Source organism: Arachis stenosperma, chromosome 4 (genome assembly GCF_014773155.1).
Source record: "Arachis stenosperma cultivar V10309 chromosome 4, arast.V10309.gnm1.PFL2, whole genome shotgun sequence".
In the NCBI taxonomy this organism is placed as follows: domain Eukaryota; kingdom Viridiplantae; phylum Streptophyta; class Magnoliopsida; order Fabales; family Fabaceae; genus Arachis; species Arachis stenosperma.
Window position 1 is genome coordinate 12,776,470 of NC_080380.1, and position 18,731 is coordinate 12,795,200.

General features: G+C 27.0%; 1 protein-coding gene across 2 annotated transcripts; it reads right to left on the reverse strand.

Moving 5' to 3' along the window:
• Positions 1-3: 3 nt before the first annotated feature.
• LOC130974342 (protein WHAT'S THIS FACTOR 9, mitochondrial) lies at positions 4-3,727 on the reverse strand. Of its 2 annotated transcripts, none has more exons than XM_057899185.1 (2): positions 3,450-3,727; positions 4-1,609 (listed from the first exon to the last, which is right to left on the reverse strand). In XM_057899185.1, the coding sequence occupies exon 2, from the start codon at positions 1,449-1,451 to the stop codon at positions 186-188; it is 1,266 nt and encodes a 421-aa protein (XP_057755168.1). In that variant the 5' UTR covers positions 1,452-1,609; positions 3,450-3,727; the 3' UTR covers positions 4-185. The 2 variants fall into 2 exon arrangements, with proteins under 2 accessions (XP_057755168.1, XP_057755169.1); XM_057899186.1 differs by lacking the exon at positions 3,450-3,727 and adding an exon at positions 1,742-1,761.
• Between the last annotated feature and the right edge of the window lie 15,004 nt (positions 3,728-18,731).

Below are 18,731 nucleotides of genomic sequence, written 5' to 3' on the forward strand. Positions count from 1 at the left end.
GAGTGATAATATTTTTACTAATAAATAGATACGGAACTGAAAATATCTTAAGCACAATAATAATACAACTAAATCTGCCATCAACCCATATTGAAATAGCTAATAGGCCATTTCATTCTCATTCAGTAAAAAACAGTGTGGCGTTTCATCTGTTTTTCTTTTTCCCATAATAAATTTTTAAATTTTCATACAACCTGTTCCGCAGAGCAAGCTGCAATCTCATGCTCCTCTTTATCAACATTATCTGAATCTAAATCCTGTTTTGAACTACTCTTAGAAAATCGATTATTCACCCTCCTGTTCTTTAAAATCACTTGTGATTTCTTCATCAACTTGATATACTTCTTCCTAACACCCAACAAAGGATGCTTCTGAAAAGCTGATCTATCGAAACTATAGGCTTCCTTAAGAATAACTGAACAAGTGTTGTTCCTAAAAGATAGATAAAACATATGAGGATGCCGCTCAAATGCTCTGTGCATTTTCTGTGGCAACCCAAAATACTTTTTGAGGCAAAAGAGCTTCTTCCTCTCTGCAGAATGTTCAACAAAAAGTGAAAGCAATTCATGAAGAACCCCAATAAGTCGTTTCTCAGCTATGTCACTGTTTGGATCCAAGTTTGAGAAATCATCATAAGGTGAAATATAAGGAAGCTTTTGAAACTCATCTATCCAATTCTGAATCTTTGTCCTCAACCTCAAACCTTTTGATGGGAATAAGGGAAATTCAATGGCCTCCATTGTTCCCCCAAAGATCAAACCTTTTCTCATCGCATTCTCTTCCATTACAGAGAAAATCTTTTCTCTTCTTTCAACAGCCAATGCCTTCAATCCACCTTCCATCTCCACAAACTTGAAAGAGTCGTCAAGATTTCGTTCTGGATACTGCAAAAAGTCATCAGGCAACCCCAAATACCACTGCATCCCTTGAATTATCTTTAAAGGAAGAACATTCTCTCTGGTCATCAATATCATCTTCTTCAACCTGGATTGTAAATCCTCCCTGCAATCTTTGTATACTCTCTTCTCATCCTTGTCAATCTCGGCTGCTTCTGGTGTCAACCTGAACCAAGGAAGATTGTATTGAGGACCTGTAAACTCCTCGAAGATGGATGGATACTGTCTCATAAATCTGGCAACCTTCATGGGCACATCCAATTGTAATCCCCTCTTCGACACATCGGAGATAGGGATGCACTCATTGGGATCCCGAGCAATGCAGTTTTTGAGGGCAATTATTGGCTTGAGCAGAATGGACTGGTGAATGTCCTCAATCGAGTCATAGTATGAATCTTTCTTCCATTTCATGTACACATTGACATAACTATACCTCTGGATATGTAAAAAACTATTAACAGAAACCTTGCCATCAAAGGAGATAATTGATTCTCCAAAGTGCCCGAACAACTTTTTGATTGTTTTGACTGCAGGTTTGTTAAAGACAAAGAACATTGATTGAAAGCTTATTAGCAGCAGGAGTACTTGCCAGTAAATGAACCAGGAGAAAAAAGGAAGTCTTGGTTTCAAACTTTTGATTGATAATATCTTTCTAAGGAAGCTTGGTATTGAGCCAACCAACTACAACGACAGAGAGAAAGAGTGTGTTTAACCTGTTTATCATAAAAGCAAAGAAAATGATTCAGCCAGAAATGTAAAGAATGAGTATTCAAAAAATTAATGAAATCGTGAATCTAAAGCTTAAGCAAAAAAAGCATCTAAATTAGCCATTCACCAAAACTAACATGATGCCAAGACCTATTATCCATTGATGGTTGATAATATTTCCAACTTGTCAACATTGGTTACAATAACAAAGAAGACAATAAAGCACATTCCTGCAACATTCAAAAACACCAACAACATTTGTACCTCTATTGTTTCATACGGTCACCCGATCAAAGAGATTTAACATATAAGTCATCAAATATCAGGAAATTATATAAATTTAGAAAATACCAGAAGAAGATCATGCACTATTTGCCTTAACTAAAAATATTTAGCCATCATATTACAAAATACATCACAGGTACGACTTAAGAGCATTATATTATAGTATCTAGAACATACAACAAACCAAAAGTACAATAGTCAACTAGATATACATATGATTTAACACTCCTTTATGATATTCATTTATATCATAACTAGACACACAAAAAAAAAAAAAAAGAAATGATGGTACAACTAGATAAAGCCAATCCTCTAGAGTTAAGGAGTGGAATGATGGTACAACTAGATAAAGCCAATCCTCTAGAGTTAAGGATCCACTCGTAAAAGTAAGACGGATCAATGCAACCTAACCCTATATATATCATCCCTTATACACAAGGTTGCGAGAACCGGACCGGTCAATAAACCAGTAAAATCACTGGTTCAATAGTTTATTGGTTTGACCGAAATTCAACCGGTTTAATTAAATATTAAATAAAATTATTAAAAAACCTATATAGAATTTTAAATACATAAATTCAATAATTTCCAACTTAATACAATTCAAAATTTCACAATTTCACATAATAAATTATCCATGATTTAATATTAGAAGTTCACAAACAACTTCAAACATCAAAGTTCATAACTAAAAACAATCAAAACGCACATAGTGACAAACACATAATGTTCTACTATCAAAAAAAACATTAACAAACAAGTTTTCAACTAATCAAAGATACAACTCATCACAAATCATAATCATCCTTAAGTATTTTGAGCAACAAAGAGAAAGAATTGTAATTTCATCCACAAGCAGGATTAATTGCACCTTCAAGAAACTCCGGTGAGTTGAAGCCTTGAAAGTGGGGATTAAGTAAAAGTGTAAAACGATTCAAAGGCAGCATCTTTGCGGGAAAAAGAGAAAATAAAGAGAAAAGAATCTTCGATCAACTTTAACAAGACGCAAAGACGTGGATAACAAATAACATGAATATAACTATATAAGTGATGAACAAATGAAAGCTCAACTGTCATGAAAAATGTTGCAACTGTGTATTAACCTTTTTTTTATAATTTGGTGTACTACTTTTAATATTAAACGTCATTTATCTTTTTTATAACTAACAGAAAATATCTTTTATACTCTAAAAAGGTGCATTAAAAAAATACTAAACGTCATTTCTCTTTTTTATACTAACAAACATTTCTTCTGGAAATTTCTGTAAGATATTCCATGCGTATATCACCGTGGATTAATTTCTCTTTCATTCTTATATAGCAGGGAATGATTACAAACAGCCTATGACAAACAAAATTTTCACTTAGATTTACTGGTAGGGAGACACAAAGGTTACTAGAGTAACTACAAAATTAACTCAGCAAACTCCACAATAAAACTAAATCAGCAAAAAAATAAAAAATAATTTAGAAAAAGGGGACACCGGACACAGAGGGGAGTGACGAATTCGCTCAGCAAACTACACAGCATAAATAATTAACTATTATCACACTGCTTACCGGCGGCGAAGAGGAAGGGGAGTGACGGCGACGACAGAGGAGACGGCGCGACACCGGCGAACAGAGATAGGACTCGAATAGAGAAGAGGAGATGCGGTGGCTGTGGGTTCTGCGGGGCCTGCGGTGGGTGCGGGGCTTGCGGCGGCTGCGTTCTACGGGGCTGTTGGGTTCGGCCGCTAGGGTTCTTTTCATCTTTTGTTTGTTCTTTCAATTTTGACAGAGGAGAGGAGAAGAGAGGAGTCGGACTGGGGGGTCTGGGTCTGGGCTGCGTCGGTAGAAAATTTAGGTGTTTTTTTTTTTTAAGCTCAAAACGGCGCCGTTTTGAAGGAGGCTCCCAAACTGAATAACTTTAAAAAACCGGCCGGTTTCTCCGGTTCATTAATTAACCATTGGTTCAACCAATTTTTTTACCGGTCTTTTTTCAATATTATAAGTTTTACGTGAATTTCAAAGGAGAAAGTATGAGGAGCCAATGAAATATTTATACAATGTGTACAATGGAAGTTTATGGAGTATTAGAGATATAATTATTAGTGTTACATTTTTCTATCAGCTGAAGCTTTTGGGATGAGTGGTATTATCCCTTGTACTCGGATGGTTATTCTAAATAGTATAGGAGATGTTCATTTCATAACTCAATAGCTATTGTACACATTGTACAAATAGTCAGCGAGATCCATTTCAAAGTACCTTATTCTTATGATTAACAAAGCAAAAATAATCACAACTTATCTATACTAATATATAAAGTCAATATCAGAATTTAGTATCCAATTTTTATAGACATCATTTGTTTTTAAATAATTTATTTTACAAATTAAATTTATAAATAAAATAATAATAATACATTTTTGCTTTTTAATTAAAAAAAAAGTTATTAATCCAAAAAAGAGTTAAATAACCATGCAAATCGTGAAGAAATTAAATAAGCTCTACTTACAAACATTTATTACTGTTGTCGATCTCCATCTTACTATCTTTTGGTTCTGACCTAATAAGGAGAATTCAATAAATCAATAATCACGAATTCAATAAATCAATAATCACGACAAAGAAAAAATGCAATATCACCAAGAAGGCATGCAAATCATGGCAGATACAACTTTAATGCCAACTCCATTATTAAGCACATATATCTATATTTTGCCTTTTGAAAAAATACAAACAGATAGAAACACAGGATAATAGACGTTATAGGAGTATAAATAGTGAAAGACTAAGTTGTAATTTCAATCAAAGTTTTGATTTTTTTTAATATGTTTTTTTTTTTGCATAAATAACATTAAAATTATGAAAATGTAATTTAAACTTTTTAAATGAGTAACTAAGTCTAATATATTAACTAAAAGTTTATTTAAGATATTTTAGAATGAGATTTGGCAAAGCATATACAGGAAGTTATGAATTGGAATTGGAGAGTCTTTATTCTTTTAATTAAGAAGAATACAAATAGTGTTGCAAATTGTATGGCTAAAGTAGCTATTTCTGGCGCAGACATTCATTTGAATTGGAGTCAACCATAGAGTGAGTTTTAACATCTAATAGATTTAGATATGAATCTAGCCAATTAATTTGGCTTTGTCTTTTTTTTCTTTCTTTTCTATTTAGTCACAAAAAAAAACTAAGAGTTTACTTCTCCTTGTATTTTTTTTGTAACCTACTTTTATATTTTTTTAAATACAACCAAATCACAACATTTATAAGGTGAAAGTGAAAGTGTAAAACCCTGCAGATATATTTATATTTATTTAAAAAAATTATTGATTGATTTTATGTAAGTTGTAAATTAAGACATTGTAACATTTTATTATTTTACTAGAATTATTTTGAGCTTTTTCTATCGATAGTTCAATACTTAATTTGCTATTTTTTAAAATTTAAAATAATAAATCATATTATTTCTTTATTCATGTGTAAAATTATTTTTATTTCAGGTTCTTTACATATTCAAATATTATTATGTCTATACTTCAGCGTATGTTTGACATAACATACTTATGAATAAATAACTTCAATTTTAAAAAGTGATTTTTGATTACTTACTTGCATTTCATCTCTTTAATTTAGTATTCAAATTATGTTCTAATTTTATCTTTACATTTTTTTCAATTCTATCATATTTAAGAAGAATAACCCAATAAATATCTAATTTTTTCTTTTTTATTCTTTTTACTATTTCAATTTTTAGCATTTAGAATTATTTTTTATTCTTTTTTATTCTTCCATAATTACTTATTGATTATCCTGATGTTTATACTTATCTTCACATAATATTTTATGTACATGTTGATTCACATAAGATTTTTAAATTTTTTTTAAATATTTTTAAAGTGTTATTCACTTTTAAATGTAACTAAAATTAATAATTTAATATAAATTAATAAATTATTTTACTTTTATTAATTAAAATTATGATTTGATTGTTATTATTTCTCCATTAAACTAATTATAATAATATAAAAAGTTTTTATTTTTTTGAAATTTTAAAAAATATAAATGCAATGATCTTTGATTTACATGACTTAGAATTTAAAGATGATTTTTTAAATGCATATTGATTGAAACTAAAATGAATATTGTAAAAATATTGCATAACTAATAGAAAATATATTAATAATATACATGCTAATTTAAATAGCCAAAATAAAATAAAATAACTAACAAAAAAAAAGATATAAAATTTTACCTTTTATTTTGTGGTACAAAAATAATATATAATAATATAATAAATCGTAATGCTTTGATATAAAAAAAAACATACAACTTTTAGGATAAAATAAAAAGATGTGATATTTTATGCATTAAATAATTTAAAAAATACTTATTATAGAGAAAGTTAAAACTATTTTGACCTAAACAAAACTATTTAATAAAATTAAGAGAGAGAGTGTTAAAAGTTTTTAACTAATAAAAAAAATCACTACTATTACCCTATTAAATTTGAGTAATATCAAGTGAGAATAAAAAATAAATCTGAATAATAAATTCAAAAATTTTCTATCTTTTTTTATATAATATTTTACTTTAAGTAATTATTTTTTATGAATAGTATTTAAATGATAAATAAAATAGTAAAAAAATTACATTAGTTATAAAAATTAATGTCATCCTTAAAATACGATTGCATTATTTCAAGACATATAAAATGAAATAATAAAGTATAGTTTAATTAATGTGCACAATATTAATAAAAACAAACGTAAAATTTATATAATAATAGTCAAATATAAAAAGTAATGACAACTATCTGTTTTAAGGTATTATATTAGATTGTAACTTAAATTTAGAATTATTAGTTAAAAATTTACTATTTTTATTATATTAGTTAAAATTAATATATTTTGATATTAGTTTTTAGGATTACTAACATTAAATTTTGATAATTTAAACAAAATGTTTAAATATTTTATGTCTTAAATTTTTTATTAATAGAACAATAAAATTACTTAACACACACGTTAATAAAAAACTATTATTTTTATACATCTATATATTTAAAAGAGACAAAAACGAATTCTTTTCATAACACTTTAACAACTCATAAAAGTTAAATGAATAGTTATAGATCAAAATGATAGATCAGATTGAAAATTGTGATAATTGTACTTTGTGATAATTAATTACAATCGAGTGAAGAAAATGTGGAAGGAGAAAAAAAAGGAAAGAAGAACAAGGCAATATAACGGTTGCGCTGAGACAATGACAGATATGTGTATAGAGAATAATAGTAAGAGAAATAATAGTGTGTGATACAATGAAAGAATATAATAAAAGTATAAATTAATAATTTGAAAAAAAATAGTAAAATTAAAGATAATTTAATAAATTGAATATAAAATTTAGAATTATTGATGAAGATAAAAAATATTTTAAATAATGTTTTATCTTTGTTTCATAGCTCAAATGATATAGTGTTTCCATTCTCACATAGAGATTTTGGATTCGAGACTTGATCCTAACTCTGAAAAAATAAATAAATAAACTTATATAATATTTATAAATAATTACTTTATAAATGTTTATGATTATTTTGTTACACGTAATAATCATATAATAAATTTTTTAATATTTTATTTAATTTAAATTTATAAATTTTTAATATTCTAAAATGTAAATAATTTAAAAATTTTATATTTATTTTTTAAATAATATTTATTTTAAATTTTTAAATTATTTTATCAAATTTATAATTTTAAAAATAAAAATATAAAAATTATTTTCTTAAAAATAATATAAAAACTACTAAACATGCACGATAGTACCTATTGAGCCGCTAGTATATTATAGTGCATCATATCTAGCTATCCTATTTATCTTAATTCAGTGCATCACAAAATGAGAAAATTTTTACATCTAAGCAAAATATTTAATTAAGTCTAATCAAATTATTATAACTTTTTAAATCACGCATTCTTTTTCCTTTTCTGTTTCCTTTCCCTTTTCCTCCTTCTTCTTCTTCTCCTTCTTCTCCTTCTCTTTCTTCAATGTTGCGTCTTCTTCTTCTTTTTCTTTTTCGTTATCGTCATCACTAATAATACTAATATTTTACAAATATCTTTATTAGTTCTGATTTTTGTTGCTGCCATCATTAAATAATTTCGGTTCATTTTTTAATTTATTTTGGTTCATCTGTATGTTAATCAAGGTTCATTTGATACTGCTAATAAGTATTGACCAAATTTTTTATTTCTTAAGTAATTTCGGTTTATTTCTTAGTTTAATTGAGATTCATTTGGATCGAAATGAATTCGATGTGTTTTTACTAATGATTGAATTTTTTTTTTTAACAAAAAAAGAATGAAATTATTTATTATCACTTTATTCAATTGTATTAGATTTCATTCCATTCCATCCAATTTGTCTTAAAAAATATTTGTCCATTGTATAAAATCGAATTCAGAAATACTTATGTCTAGAAGAAGAAGAAAAATAACCTACGTGTGCAAATTTAAAAGAAGAAGAAGGATGAGGAGGAGGAGGAAACAAAAAAATAAAAGGAGAAGACGAAGACAAAGAAGTTACGTTATTAAAATACAAGAACCTACCTGCATGAATTTAAAAGAAAAAGAAAAATGAGAGAAAGAGAAAACGGAGAAATAAAAGTAAAAGATGAAGATAAAAAAGTTGTGTTATTAAAATGCCGTGTAATACACACTGATATAATAAAAATAATTTTTATTAAATTTAAATTAATTTAGTTGAATTTGGTTACCAAAAACACTTAGATTTGTAGTTTGACTTCAAAATTAAATATGCAAACCACATACTTATCCTTTTTCATTTATATTAACATCTAAACTATATACTATCAGAGTTCCATTTATAAATTACAACAAGCTGAAAGCCAAAAGAAATTCTCACAAAGAGTGCAACGTGATTCTTTTTACAAATAAGTTCTTCTCTTGGGAATTCGATTTCATTGAATAAATATAATACTTCAAGCGCATTAGCAGTAGTTGAAAATAAAACTGAGAGACTTACAGAGAGATGACACATAGCGTAGCAGTGACTATTTGAGGAGAGGGACACTGCAGCCACCTGCTGCCACGACGGCGACAGCGACGGCATTGACTACGGCAACGACGTCAAGAACAGAAAGTCTTTTTTTTTTCGGTCATGAGAACAGAAAGTCTTCTCAATTCGGTGGTTTCTTGGGCGGGGTTGTCAGTTACTGTGCTTACTGCTTAGTGCTAGAGTTTGTTGGGTTGATCCGGATCTCTCTGTCTATGGGTCAGGTTTGTCTGGCCCATTATGTGACAACAAAATACGTTTTTGATATATGAAGCCCTTAATTTTATTTTTATTACCAAAGCCCAAAATATAATTTTGAAAAATTGTATGCCTCACGAAGTTAGACTAGAATAACATGTATATTTCAGATGATATTTAATTTGGTCTCTTAATTTGTAAACAAGTTTTAGTTTAATCTTTGATATTTTAATTACTTTTATTTAGTCTATAAATTTTGCTAACATGATTCATGTTAGTCTTTGAAATAATTTTTAACGAAATGCAGACATAAACAATTAGATACTACATTAGACTCTATAGTCATTTCAGTTTTGACATTCAAATAGTCTAAAAATATTATAGATGGTGTTTGTTAAAATTTTTTCTCCTAAACCAAGTGATACAATATTATTTTGGAACTATTTAAGTACCAAAATCAAAACAATATCATTTTACATGTTCTAACGGAATATTTGACTATCTATATAAGTGTTCTATTAATATTTTTGTACTAAAAATTATTCTAAAAATTAATATTAGTCACATTTGCAAAATTTAAAGATTAAATAAAAACAACTAAAATTTCAAAAACTAAAATTAAAACTCGCTTACAAATTTAAAAACTAAATTGAGTATTAACTCATACGGTCATACCTTTAATAAAATGATATAATTGGTTAAATATAATCATCTACCACTAACATATATTTCTCTGTATATATGACTACGAGTCTACGACTAATATATATTAACCATATATAGTAACATGGGAACTAGTACGTATCATTAAGTATGTTATGGGTTATTAAAAGCACCAATTATGACAACTGATTGGTTTGGTTTATGTAGCAGTAAAAGTCTTCAATGCCATCCAGCGTTATGATTATCATGCATGTTCCTGGATCGCTTAATTGTTGGAAAATAATCCACAGTAAGATGCCTCCACATGTATATATAATATAATAACGACAAATATTAGGTAATCACTTTTTTTTTTCCCTTATATTTGTTTTATATTTGAACTACCAAGAACACTGAAACAAGCTTGAAGGCAAAGGATTTTCAACAACCAAATATGGTCCTGTACCATTATTATTATTTCACTAATTTTGTTTATCCTAGACAAATATATATGGAAAAGATTGATGCCTCTTGAGTGAATATTTAGAGAAAGAAGTCTCTATTAATTCTTCAAATGTAACGACCCACAATATTATCTAATAACTTGGTCCAAATTTTTCAAAGAAAGTATCACATTATACATGAACTCTGTTCCAAACCATTGGCAAATTATATTATATGTTGTTTTTCCAAGTTTCAAAATGATTTCAGTGACTGAGGAGTCTTGCAAGGGGCCAATATTATTCATATTATCCTTTCATCTTCACTTCTTTCACTCATTTAATGATTTTCATAATTTAAATCGTCAAGCGTCATTTGAACAAGTTTGACCTATATTTTTGCCTAAAATTTTAAATATTCTAAAGTGAATAATTAATAAAATAATAAAAAATGAGAACTAATAATTTTTCATATGGATAATATTATTATATGTGTAATTCACTACTCATTCTTAAATGTTATTTACTTAGAATTTGGATCCTCTAAATTTTGAATTTTTATTTTATATGGTAAAATATGATCTCTCACCTTTGAATAGTTTCTCTCTCATGTTTTCTCTTGGTCTCACCTATAAAATAAATGACGATAAATCACATTTTACTCTCTAAAATGAAATTCAAAATTTAGATAATCCAAATCTCTCTACTTAATACACTTTGTTAATCAAACAAATATTTATTCTCCATTAATTATATTTTATTTTAATAATTTATATTTAAAATTTAAAATTTATGATTTATGGTATTTAATTAAACATGTTTATTTTAGATTAGACATGATATCTCTTGACCTAACTAATATTGAATTATGTGAGAATTAGAGGTGAGATTTGAGTGTGAAGAAGGTTATAATAAAAAATAGCATACTTTTTGAATAGATGTAACATGACGACAGATGGAGCGATGGCGTGGATTGTTGTTGTTGAACAAAAGATATTTATACCATGATTTTGCTAAGTGGATTCCATTTTGGTATTGTTGAAAGGATAATGAAATGAGCACCACTTTCATAAAGTTCTCTCAAAAATGTTACTATATCCATAAAATCCTTTTAGTGAAGTGTGTTCAAAACAGAAAAAGACTCTCAAAATATAATTTAAGTATTTAACACACCGCCGACCTAGTAGGATGACATCAACTCAACAAAGACATATCTTATATTTGCTTTTGGAATATCATCCTACTTATTTCTAAGAAAAAGTATTCTAAATAAACATTAATTCAATAAACTAATTTAGCTAAAAAGATAAACATAAAAAAATAAATACTAAAAATAATAAAAATAATCAAAACAATAATAAAAATAATATTTAAAAGTAAATCAGAATAAAACTAATTTAAAATTTAGTATTTAAAATTTAGGATTGATTAGATTGTTGGCTCTTAGCATGGATTGATTTGGTTAATTATTAAAGAAAGAATATGCAATACATTTTTTTCTGGAATTTGTCTATGAATTGTGAAGTAGTGAAATTCTTTTGTGGCCTTTTTAATCTTGAGATTTATTTCATGAATAAAACGTATGCAACTTGGAGCAACACCTGAATATCAATCAAGAAAAAGTGTTGTGCCACAAAAACGGAAATTGAATAGATTTGTGATTCATTGTTTCTGGAAGAAATAATATCTCTACATGATTCGTTGTTTCAAGGAATGTGCTCTTTTTTTATTTTTATATGCGAATTGGCTATCTTATTCCTTATCTAGTGATAGTGGAGAATGAATGAAGAATCTTTGATCAATCTGGGAATTAAGTACAAAATATTACGATTAGACACATCAAAGAGAAAAAACATAAGCAACTTGGATAGGTTTAGTAGTTAATTTATTAGTCTGTTTAAGTAAATATTAAAATTTTAAATTTTATTTTATATATATAATAATTCATTGACTAACAGCAAATTCTTAAATAAAATTTCAATATGTGCCGAATTAGTCATTGACCTACTGAATTAAAAAATACAATAAAAAACAAAAAAAAAAGAATATATATTTTTAAAATATATATAAAATTTAAATTTTTAATATATTTATCATGTACTTATTAAAATTAAAAATTTTAAAAATTCTGCTAGTAATAATTTTTAACATTGACACATATATATTAGCTAGATTCAAAATTCACAATTTTTTGTTTTGTCCTCTGCAACCCCAAACGAGCAGGCAAACAAGGAATCTAGCATTTCCTGAATGGTATGACTTTAATTATCTCCATCTAATTCTAACCACCAAAGATTTGAAATTGACCTTTTACAATAATTTTTGTGAAGCATACTTTTAAGCAGTGCTAAACAAGCATTGCGCAACTAAGGAATGTTTAATTGATTTGGATAAACAACACGGTGTTTCTTTTAAAATAATTGGTTAAGTTTAAACTAATTGTGGGCTCCATTACATACAATTTAGAGGGTTAATTATTTTCTACTAACAATGTGACTAGTACACTAAACTTTTGTTAGATGCTCTTTCTTTTTAATTCACTTTTCTCTTTCTCAATCACTCACTTCTCCATTTTGAATGATTTTGAAAGGCCTTGTTAGTTTTTATTTTTTAAAATCGTTAGAAATTCAATAGTCTTTATTTTAGTAAATCATTTAGAATGATTGAAAAGTGTTTTGTCTTTCGAGTAAATAATTTAAAAAGTATTTGCTCAAAATTATTTACTACGTTAATAAGACTTTCATTTTAATATACTTTTAGGATATGTCTAGTTGAGATTTTAATGTGTTTATATTTATGTAATAATATTTGACTTTGAGGATTTGCATCAATATATATTCAGCTCAGTAGTTGATAAGGCTAACAATTTATACCCTATTCACGTATATCCAACTCATACTAATTTATTTGGAGAGGGTTGTCTACTTAACCTGCTGCAGGGTAGGATAAAGTGTAGTGCGGGTTTACTTGCGGATAAGGTAAGATAGGGTACGGATTTAGGGTCTACTCTACTCGCACCCCTAATATATTATATAATATATATGTAAAAGTTATGTATGTAGTAAAAAAAATAAATGTTGAAGTCACAATCTTCTTCTTATAAAAACTTAAAATAATTACTAAATTAATTGATAATCATATTATTTATAATTTTATGTTATATTTTCTTAAGATTGTATTATTTTTAATTTTAATTTGAACTTAGTTTTTTATTTTTTTATTTATTAATATGTATGAAATTTGAAATAGTTGAATTTTATATTTGTTTGAAATTTTTTATTTTTCTACGGGTAAAGTCGGGTAGAGTATAGGATTTAAAATTGTAGAATACGGATAAAGTTAGGGTTGAGAAATTCTCAATTCGCGAGTAAGGTCATGGTAAGGTCCAAATCCTATCCTACTCTACCTATTGCCAGTCTTAATAGTTGAATTAGTAATAAAAAATATTAGGTAAATAAGTTATTTTTGTAGTTAAATTTAACTAAATCGTTTTTTTTATATACATTTTTTTTTGTTAACTGATTTTATTGTGCCAATATATTATTAGACTAATTTAATAAAATTTTATTACTAAAATAATTTAATTATGTAGCATCATCACCTAATCTAGTAATGATAGATAGTAAATTAAGCAGGAAAATTGGTGTGATTGTGAGCATGATCATTCATAGATCATATCATGGTTTCAAATCGACGACAGTGTATGGCATTTTGCAATTGGATTTGAACTATTTTCAAACTCAACTTATTGCATTCACTTTAGGGAACATAATATAAGATAATGTAACTCTTCAGGGGCCCTATTTTTCTCCTAAGAATATAAATTCACACCATAGTGCGATCTATACACAAAGATATAACATATCTTTGATATCCAGATTATCCACCCACTTTTTCTTGTCCACATACATTATGGTAAATTTCTAATTCTGTTACTTAATTTTCCTAGACTATTAGTTTATGCATTTAATTACTTTTTCTATATTTGGTCAAAGTTCTAATATGCTGGATTCCTCATTTAAAAAAGTAAAAAGTGCTATATCTTTACCTAAGCAGATATACTTCTTCGTTGCATTTCTTTTTATCGATATAGCTAAGTTTTAGTTAAAAAAATACAAAAAAATATCGATATAGCATAACAATTTTTATATGTAAATATTTTTTTTTGCACACAACACAACTCGATATAGCACAAAAACTTTTTATACATAACACAATTTTTGCTGCACTCTCATAAATTGTTTCTACCGTTGTTTTTTTTTTTTAGGGATAAGTATGATTTTGGTCCCAATGTAGGGGCTGAAAATTTTTTTCGTCTCTCGCCTTTTTTTTTGCTCCAAAGTGGTCCCCAAGGTTTCAGTTTGTTTTAAAATGGTCATTCGGACCAAAATGCCCATATCCCTTCTTTCCCAAAATCATGCGACCACCACTACCACCAGAACAAGAACCACCACCACCACCCCCCACCCACTGCCACTCCATCACCATCTCCATCACACCAACCAGAACTCAAAAAATCAACATCATCATCATCATCCTCATCAGAACTCAGATCCAGAACTCAAACTCAGACAAACAAAAACTCAACAACAACAATATTCCACAACAAATTTCATAAAAAACTCAGAATCAGCAACAACAATACTCCAAATTTAAATTTCAGCAACAACAATATTCCACAACAAATTTCATAAAAAAAAATCCAGAAATTTCACAAAAAAAATTCAATTCACAGAATTTACAGAAGAAGAAGAAGCGGCGGACAGCGGCGGGAAGAAGAAGAAGAAAAAGGACAGCGGTGGGTGTGGCGGCGGGAGGAAGAAGAAGAAGAAGAAGAAGGGCGGCGGTGGGTGTGGCAGCGGGAAGAAGAAGCGGCGGGCGGGGGCGGCGGTGCGGCGGCATGGGTCCCCTTTCTCTCCCCACTCCACCCTCTCCCCTCCCCCTCCCCCCCTCTTTTCTCGGCCCCCCTTTCTCTCCCCACCCACCCTGCTTCTGTATCCCCTTTTTTTCTTTTTTTTTTTATTTATTTATTTTATATTTATTTTATTTTATAATTTTTTTAATAAAGGGTAATTTGGTAATAAAAAAATAATTGGTAAAAAGGACGATTTTAAAATAAACTGAAACTTTGGGAACCATTTTGGAGCGAAAAAAAGGTGAGGGACGAAATAAATTTTCAGGCCCTACGTCGGGGACCAAAATCATACTTAACCCTTTTTTTTAATATACTAATTTTTTATTTTTTATGTATGTTAGAAATAAAAGACTAAACTGGAGAAATGATTTGTGTATTATTGAGTGTATTCAAGTTGTTTACTCAAGTTATCTAGAATGATACAATATAGAAGGGTATTTATAGATATTAAGAGAATCATAATAATAAAGACGTAATCTCCTATAATAAATATTCGGATATACTAATAATACTAATTGATCCTAATTATATTCTAACAATCTAATAATTTTGTGTGGAGTTTTAATGATACTTGTTATTATTTTATATGCATTTTACTAATTGGGTGAGTAGGTATGTAATACTTTAAAGATTTTTGTACTACTTATTACAAAATTTTTGTATTGTGTATTAAAATTTTTGTATTTAATAGTTTTGTAGAAAAAGAAGAAGATGATGATGATAATAATGATAACGAATGAGGATGGATACAAAGAAGAGAAGAAATAAAAAAAAAAAGGAGAAAATGAAGTTGACGATAATGAAGGAAGAGGAGAAAGAAAAAGAAGGAGAAGAATTTAATATTGGTAAAAAAATTAATTTTGATGTACTTTCAATATAAAATTATTTTACACGTGCATCCAATCACATAATATTATATTAATAAAAATAACAACTTTTTACATTCACAGCATAAATGGTTATTCAAGAGAACGGTTATAAAAATGCTAACATTTTTATTGAAATATTATATTAGTTTTATTAGAGAATTAATATTCATTTCAGCCAATAAATTAAAGAGTTTAATTTTGATACACTGACGGTATAACCAATCACATTTGTTCTTTTAGATGACCATTCACACAATTAATGTAAAAAATAGTTATTTTTATTATGTAATGTTACATAATTGAATGCACGTATAAAACTACTTTACTATCTGTGCATCAAAATTAAATTTAAAATTTTCAAAAATTTAAATTTATATATCTAAAATACAAAAAAAATGTACATTTTAATATCAAAATTAAAGCCAACATTTTCTTTCAGCCATCAAATTGCATGTCCGGAATTTAAATTTTAAAATTCGCACCTCCAAAATTTAAAATAATTTTGAAGTTTATTTTAAACGTCCAAAATTATAAATCCAATTTTACAAACATACACAAAAGCTGCAAAGTCCATCCCTATCTTAGTTTATACTTTCTTGGCTGATATTAAATCATAGAAGTTGACTTTATCAATTGATAGGATACAACAAAATTAAAAATAAAATGTGAGTTGATTCAATAAGGAATTAATGTGAATAAGTACAAATAGGCCACAAGCGAATTCCACTATACCTTATATGTATATAATCTAAGAAAAAAAACCACTAATAGTGACATATGATCTATGCAACCTTAGCCCTCAAACATGGCTCTTTTGGTGGCCCATTGATGGAGTTCAACATCATCACTGTTTAGTTCAAAAGGATTTTATTTTATAATGAAACGCAATATAATGTTAATAGAAACTTCCAATTTTTATGTGTGTAATGGAAGTTGCCATCATTTTCTGTTGTGTTTTGTTTTGCTTTATTTTATTTTATTTCTTCTGCACTACACATATATAGGCAAGTTTAATTTCATGGGAATTATTTACACGTCATATGGATACAATATATAATCCTTGCAGATGAATATGACATTCTGAAAATTGACATAACACAAGCAAAAAACATTACTAAAAAGAGTAAAGAATAATTTGACTAATTTGATGGATAATTTTTAATCTGCATATAGTATTTTTAAACTAATTCATATTATTATATCCAATAATAATGTCCCCAACATGTAGATTATAGTAATAATTTATTAAAAAAGTTGGTACTATAAGACTATAAGTTTACATCTTCAAATAATAATATTTTAGTCTAACACAGTATTTATATAATTATTAAAAATATAATTATTTATGTATTTTTTTTGTCAATGTAAATTTTTGAGAGAAATTATTTTATGATATAGTATTAGAATTTCGATAACCGAAAAGAAAAAACAAAGCAAAATATAAATAAAAAAATACTTGTGCCAAAAGTTCGAACAAATCCAAAAAAATTTTATTTAAAAAATATATTATAGAAATATAATTCTTATATAATCTAATCCTTTTTTCTATAAGTCTTCATAGTTTAATTTCCTACAATTTGAATAATATATTGAACTTATGGATCTATTCGTTTTCCAAAATAAAACAGAGAAAACCTTTATATAGAAATAAAAATGTGATAACTAAAAGGCTATAAAAATCTTGAAAGACCAATAATAGTTAATTTCAAGGATCAAAAACAAATTTTTGGACATTATTATCGTAATGGCTTTTAGATATATGCATTGCTATTACTTGAATTTAATTTTGAAGATCTTCAGTCGATTGATGCTGTGATGCAACAATAGATTAGTTTTATGTTAAATTATTAAATTCAAATGGGTGCAACCGCGAAAACAGTGCATAAATATTTTAGTTCAATATGAAGTAGTATAAATTTTTTAAAGACAAATGCTAAGTAGGGGCAATACTTTTTAGTGGAAGAAAAATAAAGAGTTAATTAATGTTGATTCAAATACAAAAGTTTAAGGTTTAATTATTCGGTCAATTTTTATAATTTTATCGAATTTTTAATTAAATTTTATATTTTTTTAGTTAATTTTATATATTATATCAGATTTTGTAATTAAATTTTTTTATAACAAAAATATTAGAATTAACATAATATTCTATTAAATAAAAAAAATACATCTAACATTTGATTGAATATTTTATTTTGTTTAACAAAATATTCAATTAATTTCAATATTTTTGTGATGGTATAGACTTATTTAAAAAATTTAATATGATATAAAAATTTAATTAAAAATTTAATAAAATTATCGATAAAGTAATTAAACCAATACAAAATAAATATAAAAAATATTAATCGGCTAATATTTTTTATGAGCGTGGCAATAAATAAATTCAATATTTTGAATTCAAATTTAATAAACGATCAGATAATTTGGTGATCTCATGTTAAAATAAAAGTAATAAAAAGAAATAAGGAAATAAAACTCTGATTGAGTGATAAATATAATGTTGATATTATTATTTGAATTGATATCTCAATAAAATAGGCTCACAACAAAATATAATTTTAACCAATTTAAGTTGATTAAGGAGTCAGATTATTCATCTACTTAAATAAGTATTAGGGTTTGAATTTTGTTTTGTATATGTAGTAATCTATCATTTAAGTAAAGGTGGTAACATGCACCGATCTGTGGATATCCAATTTGAATC